Source organism: Equus caballus, chromosome 6 (genome assembly GCF_041296265.1).
Source record: "Equus caballus isolate H_3958 breed thoroughbred chromosome 6, TB-T2T, whole genome shotgun sequence".
NCBI lineage: Eukaryota > Metazoa > Chordata > Mammalia > Perissodactyla > Equidae > Equus > Equus caballus.
This window is the reverse complement of record NC_091689.1, coordinates 74165824-74178630: the sequence shown is the minus strand read 5'-3', so window position 1 is coordinate 74178630 and position 12807 is coordinate 74165824. Positions and strand designations below refer to the sequence as shown.

The window sequence follows — 12807 nt, the reverse complement described above, 5'->3', positions numbered from 1 at the left end:
TGCTCAAATACTTCTTTGTTAAATGATGGTCTGACCTTTGTCAAACTTCAAGTTTTCTTTACAAATTAAATTCAATATAAACCCTCCATTTTAGAAATTTAAGGAAGAAATATAAAATACAGATTTTCTACATAAATAAAATGTTGCCTTTTATTTTCAAACTTTTAACTTTTAAAAGACATGCTTCATCTATCTATATTTCAAACTAGACTGGCAAATTTTTGATACTTGAAGATTTTAAGAGGCCTAGCTTTGGAGTACCAAATTCACTTAGACACTAGGTTTTGAATTATCCTACATGTAGGAGCAACTTACACTGGGGTGACTTCGAGGAGGTACGCGTTCTCTTGGAAGTCTGTCATAGTCATACCGTCCCTCAGACCACATTTCATTTCTTCTGTAAGCCACTAAAGAATAAAAAAGAAACCAAAGAATTAGGGGTTTTATGTTATTAGGAAGTAATAGAGAAGATAACAAAGGAGTAAATAATTACTTTCCAACACAAAGATTTTCCAGATACTTAAGGAAAAAAACATAAGCAACCAAAAGGAAAAAAGAATGATTAAAGCAGTTCTTCCAAACAATTTTGAAATTTTCTTTTAAAAAATATATAGTAGAAAGCCCCACCTTCCTTCTATTTCCAAGGCTATTTAAAGCTTCAGAGAGCTTTTTCCCCTCAATTGTGGAAGGAAGGGCCATAGGACCACAAATATTTTTTCATTCTCATATAGTAAAAATTAGAAAATATTCATTTTAATGAATAGGTGAAAAGGCTGATAAGCAATGTTACTCCTATTCCTGGTAGATGATTTGTATAATATTACTTTTTTGCTTTTCTACATTCTTAGAGCTTATATCTTCTCTATATATGTTCAATGAAGTGGTTTTAACCGAAAAAAGTGTTCAACAATCCTATAAAAACACACTCAACAACAAACCAGCTGAAACAAACCACTCTTGATTTTGTTTATAAAGCTATAGATTTATTTTAATGTAAAGACACTCTCATAAAATTTGAAATTAAAAGTTCTGTCAGCATTTTTCATATTTGGGATGTAGAGAGAGGCTTCCTACTTTGACTGAGAGCCAACGTGTTCTGGGTAGGGGGCTAATGCAGTGTATTAGACTCCAGATGAAAATAGGTCTGTGAATGGACAGAAGACAAGGTAAGCAAGGCAAACAGGAGAGAAGATGAGAATAGGGTGCAGGAAACAGCCTAAAGGTCATTTATATGAAATGGTGGTACAGCAGATCAGAGGTTGGTAAACTTTTTTGTAAAGAACCAGACAAATATTTTTGGCCCTCAGGTCACAGGTCTTTGTCACAACTACTCAATTCTGCTATTATAAATAAAAGCTGCCATAGGTAATATATATAAATGTACAGGTGTGGCCATGTTCCAATAAAATTTTCTTTAGAAACAAGCAGGCAGCCCACAGGCAGGAGCCTAACAACCCCTGGAGTAGATGACAAATGGGTAACAGGGCAGAACCAGAAGAGAGTGAAGTAATCACGGAGCAGGTTCTGAGCCAAGAATTGTGAACCATCCTGAAGTTTAGGCGGATGATCACGAGCAAGAAGTGAAAAGGGGACAGGTACTAAGTTAGGGCCTTTTAGTACATAGAAAATAGGGTCACAAGTCCAGATGCATAGTCCACATATTGTGAAGAAGAAAAACATTTCAGAGAAGGTATACATCAAAAGATTTCTGGCAGCTCTTCATGATGCAATACTGAAAAGGGAAAAAGGGGATGGACATCCCATTTTGGCAGTACAGAATACTAACAGTTTAGGTCAGTTTAGGCTAAAGAAAATGCAAAGGCTGGAAGAAAAGAGCAATATTTTTTGACATATCATAGTACAAACACTCTTAATTTTCTCTGTAAAAACAAGCCTACAATATTTTCTAATACAAAAAGATCCAATAAAATGAACTAACTAACCAAAGATGCCTAGAGAAACCATAACTTCTTTAAGTTACAAATTAGCTTTTAATGTTATGCATAAATCAACGTGAATTCTAAGTCTTCCATTAGACATCATTAACAATGTTATTTCAAAGTAACCAGTCTTTTAGGTACAAGAACTGATGGAAGCTTGAAAGGAAAAGAAATTATCAACGTTATTCCTCTCTTCCACCTTTACCAAAGGAACCAAAGGTTTCAGTCTAAAGAATGAGTTCGATTTTTATCCTACTTAAGATACAGTACAGAGAGATAGTAACAGCAACAAATAGAAATCAAATCACAGGAGAAAATGAACAACTCCAAAGACAAATGGACATATAATATGAAGACAGTTCACAAAAAAAGAAATACAGTGGCTCAATCTTTTGAAAAGATGCTGAACTTTCTTCAAAATAAAGAAGATAAAAACTAAAAGTGGGCCAGCCCCAGTGGCCTAGTGGTTGAGTTCAGCGCACTCTGCTTCAGTGGCCCAGGTTCAGCTCCCAGTGGCCAGGCTGTGGCAGCAACTCACATACAAAAAGAGCAGGGCCAGCCCCGTGCCCTAGTGGTTAAGTTTAGCACGCTCCACTTCAGTGGCCTCAGTTTGCGCATTTGGATCCCAGGCACAGATCTACACCACTCATCAGCCATGCTGTGGTGGCAACCCATGTATAAAATGAGGAAGACTGGCACAGATGTTAGTTCAGGGCTAATGTTCCCCAAGCAAAAAAAAGACGAAGATTGGCAACAGATGTTAGCTCAGAGATAATCTTCCTGAGCAAAAAAGAAAAACATAGTATAATGGAGTACTAATTTCCACCCAAAGCTCTGCAAAAATCAAACTGCTTTGATGAGAGTAAGTACAGCAACTCTCATACATTAATGAAGGAAGTATAATTTGGTACAGACTGGGAACAATTTGGCAACATCTATTAAAAATGTTAAATGCACATATGCTTTAACCTGGTAATTCTTCTTCTATGTATACTTGTACATGTGCAGAGGAAAGACTGAAAGCTACCTATAATGCCCATCAGGAGGGTACAGATTAAATAAAGCATGTACATTCATCTAGAGAAATATTACCCAAACCATTTCAAAAGAGTAAAGCCATACATAACAATACAGAAAGATTGACAAGATACATTGCTAAGTAAAAAAGAGTAAAGGGCAGATTAATATGTAGAATATGCTGCCACTTTCGGAAAAAAGGCAAGATATGAGTATATATGCATATGCACAGACTGGAAATATAAGCAAGAGCGTGTACCAGTGCCCACCTCTGGGGAGCACACTGGAAGGTTGGGGTACAGAGGGTGAGTACTGTCACTACATAATGTTTTATACATCCTATTATCTATTATAAAAATAATTAACTGTTTTTAAAGGTCCTGAAAATCATTCAATAAGCATAACGTGTCAAGTGATAGCAAAAATTATGACTATAAATTAATAAACTAAAGTAGAACATAAGCAAAAATAAGATTTTGTAATTAATGAGAAAAATTACAAGCGCTCTATAGAAATACTTTATAGTTTCTTAACTAGATATAACACTAAAATATCGAAATTTAATGGCTTCTCACAAAAAAAATGTAAGAATAACTACTATACTACTTACTTGAGTCCTTTCAGGAATCAAATATAAAGTTTTCAACAATCTCCTGTGGGAGAGGGGGAAAAATACAGACATAAGGATTTGTGTCTGTATAAACCAACCAAAGGAAAAAGATAATTAAACCTTCATTATTTGTATAAATAAAACTCTCAAAATAAAAAATTATGGGTATTAATAAGCCAAACTCCCTTCAAACACACCATTGAAAATAGAAGATATTATTTTGACCACCAGAGGCCACCCAAGTTTCATAAAAACAACAAAATTATGAGAATTCTAGTCCTAATTTTACCAGTTGAGAGCTGGGCAAGGCATTTCTCTTATCCTTATCTCTAAAGAGACTGCACTAGATGTTTAAAGTCATTTTAATCTAGAATATTAAGAAAACTGGCTTTAAAAGATCTCACATATTAAAAAAAAAAAACCTGCCATCCTTAGTCTGGAAATCTTTATAGTTTTAATATTGGTAATAAATGGTCCCATGTTTAAAAGTAATCCCAAAATCAAGGCAACAATCATCAACTCATCAAAGAATACTAAACTTACTAAGTAAAAATTTGATGGAGAACTTTTTAATGACTTCCCCCAAAATAAAGTACACTGAACAAGCTTAAGTAACAGGAAACAAACAAACAAAAAAACGGGCAATGTGTGGTTCATGATGAAAACTGTAAATCTATGAAATGTTCTTACCTTCAAAAAAAAAAAAAGTGAATCTAAATCTACTCAAGCCTGTGGTTCTACCTACCACTTCACATGAAATGCAAAGGATAAAGGAGTGGCTCCACTAGAAAGATCAGGCTCACCTAATTGCTGCACAGAGACCTTGTGAAGTGTCTTACTTGCTGAGTGCAGAAATGAGACTGTGTGCATAGTCTTAAATTTAGAGGTCACTCCTGATCTAGTTGCCTTTTTCAGCCTGATAGTTTGGAAGACAAATGACAGAATTTTATTGCAATTACCTCAAAGTACTTCTACTTTAATTATTCAATCCACAATTTATAGAAGCTAAAAAAAAAAGGCAGCAAAAAAGTAAAAGTATATAACTTGGATGAAAACCTAGCAACTGGAAACAAAGCAACTAGAACGAGGCAAAAAACAGAAATATAACCATGTAGGAATTCAAAAGAGGATTGTCTAGAATATACATCATCAAGAGACAAGAGACCAACTAAATTCTTTTCTGGAAGAGCTAACTATGAACAAATGAATCAAAGAGCTAAAATCCAGAGATGCCTCAAGAAATGGAAGCAGAAAAAAAAATCTAAATAAAAGTAAATTTATCTGATAGAGAGTTATCATTTAAAAGTTGTCTGGTTTAAGTTTGGGAAGATGAAAAGTGTTGGATGGTGGTGATGGTTGCACAACAATGTGATGTACTTAATACCACTGAGTTGCACAATTAAAAATGGTTAAAATGGTAAATTTTACGTATATTTTACCACAATAAAAAATTTTTTAAAAGAAATGTGAATTTAGCCGGCATCAAACCCCCAAGTGAATTTGTTGAATGTAACAATCACTTCTGCAAGGCATCAATCTGTATATAGAACTTAATTTCTACTAGAAACAAACAGCATCCATGAAACAGCTAGACACTGCACTACTGTTACCACAATTTCAACTCCTACAGTTAATCCTGTAACTGTTTTGTATATTTGACTCCATACCTGAGGATGCCCCAATAGAGTATTCATCTTACAGGGAGCTACAGAAATCAGTTTCAAGTAGAAATGTTTAGTAAATAAAGTAAATAAATTCTCTTTACTTCAAAAAGCTGACAATTTTTAACGATCTTAATTAAAAATTTTAATTACCGTACGTATCTGAATAATTTAATAAAATTAGTTTACAAATAATAATAAATTGCTTACATGTCTATAATATGGTGATTAAATACAGACAGGCTATAAAGTAATCACCTATAATCAATTATTTCATTTTTTTAAGTTATATCTTACTGGTGAGTATACTAAAATATTACTATCTTTACAGAATCTGCAGGTAGTTTTTAAATGTACTCTCACTATACCTATATTGCTTTTAGAAAACAGCATATCAGAATATAATGCTTTATTGTTATGTAAATTACTATATATTTTCAGAATAAAGAATATAAAAGAACATAATATAATGGTAAAATTAAATAGAGTTTGATGTAGCAAAACAATTAGCACCCATTAGTACAAAACACCCCAAAAAGTCAAATAGCACTGGTGAGGCCCATGTCCAATTATTAAACTTCTTTCATCCTTAAGAAACCTATATAATTGGGGAAGGCAAGAAAATAAATAGAAGATTCCATATGCAACCTTGTACTGTTAGGAAAACAAAATCAAAGACAGATTAATGATAAAGTATAAAAGAAAAGAAAGAATATTGGGCTGTAAAGAAGATGGGTCTTAAGCTGGAACTTGAATTAAGACAACAGAAAAGGGCAAAGGTATTAGAGGAGGATGAGATGATAATGAAGGTACTCTAGGGCAACTAGGGAAGAGACTATTCCAATATCACCTTAAATTCAAATAGCACCTTGTAATTTTCAAAGGATTTTAAAATAGCTGATGAGTACAACAACTTTTTGTTTAGCAGCACATGTTGTTTATGACATTATCCCAATTTAGGAAATTGACCCATCCCACAACCAGAAGCCAATCAGCTAAATTTAAACAAAGGTGCTCTGATTCACAGTGAAATGATTATGTTACTTTCAGGCATCATCATTTCACTAATCTCCTCCCATCAGTGGAATCTCAGAAGAACTCCAGTAAAGTTCTCAGATCCAACAGAATATGAAAACTGAAGAAGAAGACTGGAAAATCACAATTAGGCAGAGAATCCTAATTGAATTAGGATTCAGCGTGAAGAATGTAAGCCTCATTTAGAAGTTTGCTAATAACTACTTTTAAAGTATAAAAATCTCATTCTCTTATGCCATATTCAATAAAGAGAGTTTGTTTAATATACCATCATGGTATATTCAATTCCAGAAAGAAATAAGGCTTTCATAGAGCACTCCATTAGGGTACCCAACCACTGTTCTGGTAACCCCAATTGAGAGCTAAGAGGCTACAGGGAGGACTTGAATACTCAGTGAGAACAGCCTGCAAATTGAGAAAACAAAGTCACAGGCAATATCCTTCCGTCAAACCACTCACACTCTGAATCCACAGGCAAGGTGAGAAAGAAAGATCATTCATTTTATCCAAACCGGTTATAGGAACAGCTTAGGCTACAGAGTAACTCTGCACACTGTGATAAATAGCTTTCCCTCCTTCTCAAACTCATTCCTTTCACTCTTTACATTCTTTCAATAACTATTTTGATAGCCAACCACGGTTATTGAATAGAAAGGTCACATCTGACCTCATACCCTAGATGAGCAATAGGTCATGGCACTGGCAATTCCCCACCTAGAATGCTTTTCTCCAGGTATCTATCTGCATGGTTAACTTCTTCACCCTTCAATGTCACCTTCTTAATGGCCTCTTAATGTCACCTATCTACCAGATCTCCCTAATCTTGCTATTTTCTTCATAGCACTAATCACCTAAGAGACTATATAATTTACATTTGATGCATATTATTGGTCCCTCACTGCTAGAAATATGAACTATACGAATGCAGGAATTTCTATGTTGTTTGTAGATTAATATTATTAAGCACCTAGAACAATGTGCACAACTTATATTCTCAATATTCATGGAGTGAGTTAATTAATCCTGGAAATATGCTCCCTCTAGATAAATGATTCCCACATCTCCACTGCCATCCTGACTCCTTTCAAGAGGATGTCTCACAGACACCTCCAACTCAACATGTCAAAACAGTTCTTCAAACTTCTCAGAAATCTGCTTCTTCTCCTGTCTTCCTCATTTTGGTCAATGACACCACCAGCTACCCAAAGGCACAAACCAGAAACCAGAGTCATGCAAAACCCAAAACTTTTCATATCTACCTAGTATTCACTAAATCCAGCTATTTCTATCACCTCAATATATAAAGCACATGTATCTACACTTTCCTATCCCTGCTGCCAACGTCTCTGTTCAGATGCTCTTAATCTAGCCAGTGGATTCCCCCACAATAAAACACTGATCTCCCTGCTTCTCCCCACCCTGCAAACTGTAGCCAGTGTTCATTCTGATAAGACACCTGATTTAAAAATCTCAGTGGTTCCCCACATCCTAAAGAAAAAGGCTTACTTATGACCTTGCTCCTACCTTTGCAGCTTCACCTCCTACCACTTCCCCAACAGTCTCCAGAACCTCCATATATGTCAAACTATTTACTGTTCTGCAAGTGTGCCACTATTTCTCACCACCACACCCTAGCATGCTTTTCTTCTGCCTAGAATATCTTTCTTCTACTTATCTGCCTTCACCATCTACTCTTCCTTCAGGATTCAGCTCAAATGTCAGCTTTTCTGATATTCTCCAGAAAGAATAAAGTTGTTCCTTCTTTGGGCCTCTTAAAGCACCTTGCTGTAATAGTACTATATAACCCCATATTCAATTTACTTTTCTTCCTCTTTTCCCTCCCAAACTAAACACCACTGCAGAGGCAATGACTGTGTACCTCTCTTACTCTTGTTGCTTAGCAGAGTAAAGGCACTTATATTGGCCAAATAAATAAACATGTTATTCATACAATCGCCACATGCACCATTCTGGGGAATCTAAATATTAGTTTGTACCTTTCAATTATTCAGAAAACTTTCAATGAGCACTATTAGATTATGGCTCCTGTCACACTACTTATGACACTACTGCCACTTGATTTTTGAGCAAAAGTTTACCAACGAGAATCCTTTCTCTACTACCTAAAGCAGTGATTCTCAACCGTGGCTGCACATTAGAATCACCCAAAGAGCTTTTAAAAAATATCAAAGCCTAGGCCCTATCCTCTGAAATCCCTGTATAATTGGCCTGGAATGGGACCCCGACACTTTTTTAAAATCTGAAACTCATCTCAGGATGAGATCCACTGATCTAAAGCAAGGTAAACATACTCCTGACATCCTAAATTGAAACAAGAAGCTTTTAAGGACTGACCTGAATCTAGAAACTACATAATACTATTTCTATTGGAAAGTGTCTAAAATTCTAGACAACTAAATTAAAAATGAATTCTAGAACATAATTAGTTAGGGTCTGTGAAAAAAAAAAACCTAACACTGATGCCAATTAAAATGGTCAAAATAGAGCAAAGTGTCTCCTAGAATTAACCACTGTTCAGTGCTCAGGAAGAGATAAATGCAGGCAACAACAGTTAAGAAAGCCAACAAGGGACTGGCCTGCTGGTGCAGGGGTTAAAGGGGTTAAGTTTGCATGTTCCGCTTCGGCGGCCCAGGGTTCACAGGTTCGGATCCTGGGGGCCCAACACGGCACCACTGGGTAAGCCATGCTGTTGTAGGCATCCCACACATAAAGTAGAGGAAGATGGGCATGGATGTTAGCTTGTCTTCCTGAGCAAAAAGAGGAGAATTGGCAGCAGATGTTAACTCAGGGCTAATCTTCCTCAAAAAAAAAAAAAGAAAGGAAGCCAAGAAAATTTAAATAGAAACTTGAGAGATTGCTCAAATGTGGATGAGTAGTGAACAGTAGAATCTAAAAGAAGGGAAAAGAATTAGAGAAGAAAAAACATACATGAATGGGGCCGGCCCAGTGGTGCAGTGGTTAAGTTGCACATTCCACCTCTGGGCAGCCGAGGGTTCGCCAGTTCGGATCCCGGCTGTGGACATGGTACCGCTTGGCACACCAGTCTGTGGTAGGCGTCCCACATATGAAGTAGAGGAAGATGGGCATGGACGTAAGCTCAGGGCCAGGCTTCCTCAGCAAAAAGAGGAGGATTGGCAGCAGTTAGCTCAGGGCTAATCTTCCTCAAAAAAAAAAGAGAATAAAATAAAAATAAAGAATGAAAACTATATATGTATACACGAGAAGGATGGAACTGAGCAAAAGAGAAGATCTGCATTGCAAAGGAGTGGGAAATAAGCCTGCAACGGTATTCAACAAGCTTTCATTTCCTTCCCTGAAGGAGATATTACCTCTCCCACTCCAGATAAAACATGGAGGCTCTGAAAAGCTCAAAGCACAGAGGCAAACGGAGCCTGGGAATCAGACTCAGGCCTGCATGACTTTAAAGCCCAAGCCCTTTCCATCATCGCACAATGCTTCACAAAGGAAACAGGCAAGGACGGAGAGAACAAATTCAAGGGCATTAAATGGTACAACAAAGCAAAAAACCAGAGGAGGAGCTCACTGCAGGCTTTTAAGCCTAGAAATAAGGTGAGGGAAAAAACGTCACTCCAGAAGATAAACCTGGCAGTATACAAAATGGATTAAAGAAGAAAGAGACCAGAGGAAAGGAGACCACTGACTGCTTCATTATGAACCATGTAACTTAGTACTTTAAAGTACTGCGTTCTCTACTAGTTTCACAAGTTACTTGACTTTTCAACGTTTTAAGGATAGTTTTTCTTTAAGATTTCCCTAATTTCTTTTTTTTTTTTCTGGGAAAGATTTGCCCTGAGCTAACATCTGTTGCCAATCTTCCTCTCTCTCTCTTTTTTCCCCTCCCCAAAGCCCCAGTACATAGTCGTATATTCTAGTTAAGTCTTCCTAGTTCTTCTATGTGAGCCACCACCACAGCATGGCTACTGACAGACAAGTGGTGTGGTTCCATGCCCAGGAACCAAACCTAGGTTGATGAAGTGGAGTGTGCCAAACTTTAACCACTAGGCTATCAGTGCTGGTTCAAGGATACTTTTTACATAAGACCCACTATACTGTATTAAATACTGTTAAAAAAGAAACAACAGGCTCTGGGGCCAGCCCCATGGCGTAGTGGTGAAGTTTGTGCACTCCGCTTCAGTGGCCCGGGCTTTGTGGGTTCAGATCCCAGGCACAGACCTACACACTGCTCATCAAGCCATGGCGTGGTGGCATCCCAAAATAGAGGAAGACTGGGATGGATGTTAGCTCAGAGCCAATCTTCCTCACCAAAAGAAAGAAAGAAAGAAAGAGCAGGCTCAAAAATGGAGTCACTTATCCTAAGCACCCACCCACCCCCGCCCCAAGACTTAATACCTAACCTAAGCCCCACCAAGACTTAATGCCTAACCTAACTGCAAATTCAGCCTCTCCCACGAGTGAAATTTTGAACCAATCAGTCTGGAATTTCCTGATCAAAACTAGTGAGGTAACGTGGCTGATAAGACCCCCTGCCTTCCCCAAAGAGAAAGTGACCTTACCTGAAATAATCCACTCTTTTAACTTCTTTGTCCCAATCTCTTTTCGCCTATAAAAACCTTCCTTTTGGACAACTCCTTGGAGTTCCTTTCTTCTTGCTAGATGGGATGCTGCCCTATTCATGAATCACTAAATAAAGCCAATTAGGTCTTTAAATTCACTTGGTTGAATTTTTCTTTAATAATACGTAGCAGGAGATTCTTGAATGTTCACTGTATAAGTGATCAAGTAACAAATTACACAAGTGGACAAAAATATCAGATGTTTGCCTAGGTATAATATTTACAAATCTCAATCTCACTTCACATCTGGATGGAGGTTATAGCCTTAAAAAAGGATACTAAATTAACACTGCTGATACATCATTCATATCTGAAGGCTCCTAAGAATCCAAATAGTTTCTTATTAATTAACTGTAACAAATCCAAACTTCTCTGCTCTCCATGTGCCCCCTTCTATCATCTCACCTAACCACGTGTTCGCTCCAAAAGGATCATTCATGCCACCCGCCTCACTGTGCCACAAAGTAACACACAGTACCCTGGAGTTGTTGGACTCATTTCCCAAACTGGAATACCTCTTTCCATTCTTTCATTCAACTTCTAACCCTCCACCAAGGCCCAACTCAAGATCTAGCCTTCTCCACAAAACCCATTCCTGAACCCTACGACACTTACAACAAATTCCAAACTGGCCACATGTATCTTGTGTTTGGTCCAGTTTTGTTTTTTTTTAAAATAAAATTTTATCCCACTGAAAACAGTTAAAAACTGAGAGATATCACTTTAAAAAACTGTATTTCCAACTTTTCTTGAAAAAACTGGATGCTCTGGCCACACTGGAATCATCTCCTCACCTGGCCGCGATCAGCTGTAGCTGAGTAGCAGCTGACTCCTTTCAAAAAGTTCTTTCATTTTAAAGTCTGGAGATGACATGTCAACTGCCTGACTTCTGAGCTGTACCTGCAGCAATTGCAATCACTGAAGATCTACCTAACTGCCCATTAGGCACTGGGATTACAAGACAAACGCACTTCCTCCTGCTTAGCTACTTTAGTAGGAAAGGCAGAGATAAGCAATTAGGATACATGTGACAAGTGCCATGATGAGGGAAGTAGAGGGCACTTCATAGCACACAGCAAGGATACCTAACTCTGTCTCTGGGAAATGAGGGAATACCCCTCAGAGAAAGTGACAGCTAAACTGAGATCTTTAGCAGGTGCAGGAATTATCCAGAAAGAGGTAGAGGAGGACTCAGAGACATCAAATGCTGCAGAGAAAAGAAACTTTGCAAAGACCCTGAGGGGAGAAAAAAGTATTTTTGAGGAAGTGAAATCAATTCAGTACCGCGAGAGCCATGACCCAACCTTAAATGCAGGTGTCAGAGAAAGGGCTGGAGGAAAAAGCCAAGTATTAGTTAGCGTTAAGAGATGAAGGGGAATTACCGTAAAGAAGTTGAATATGTAAAAGAGTTTGTTAAGTGGGGAATGGAGGTTTCAGAGAGCACAGCTGTTGTGTTGAGAGGTGAAATGTGGAAGAAAAGGAGGGAGAAACAGTGATAGCCCAAATCCAGGGAGACGAAGCACAGAGCAGCATGGCGACAAGGGTGTAGCATAGAAGACCAAAGGGGCTTACATCTTGGGCGGTAACCAAGGATAACTGGGATGTGAAGCATGGCAGTTTTGGCTGGCCACAAGTTTGCCAAGAGAATTAGTCCCAGCGGTCCCCTGGTGTACGCGGAGGCATTCAGGCCTCTCAAAATGCAGCTGCGCCCTGGCTGGATTGCACGTCCGTCTCTCTAGAAGACATCGGCTTCAGTCTGGATTGATTGTGCAGGCTCCGGGAGAGGCTCTGGGTTTCAGGCTGCTGGCACGCAGGCTCCCAGGGAGTGGTTAGAGGCCTGGTCTGTGTGTGCTGGTGGGTAGAAGTTAAGTATAAACTACCTTGCATTATTTTCTGATTTTTCTGTAGGAATGATAGGCCTGTTTACA

The 12807-nt window shown here is 37.9% G+C and overlaps 1 protein-coding gene across 16 annotated transcripts in view; it reads right to left on the bottom strand.

Annotated features, from left to right (window-relative positions):
* PPHLN1 (periphilin 1) overlaps positions 1–12807 on the bottom strand; it is a 130301-nt gene that overhangs the window by 116833 nt on the left and 661 nt on the right. For 4 of the 16 annotated variants that reach the window (XM_014740959.2, XM_070271260.1, XM_070271263.1 and 1 more), the window contains exons 2-4: positions 12452–12730; positions 3568–3610; positions 316–407 (exon numbers count right to left, since the gene is read on the bottom strand). In XM_014740959.2, coding sequence (XP_014596445.1) covers positions 316–407; position 3568 — 93 coding nt within the window. In that variant the 5' untranslated portion in view covers positions 3569–3610; positions 12452–12730. The remainder of the gene's footprint in view (positions 1–315; positions 408–3567; positions 3611–12451; positions 12731–12807) is intronic. The other 12 variants (XM_070271259.1, XM_005611086.3, XM_070271264.1 and 9 more) reach the window with 3 other exon arrangements.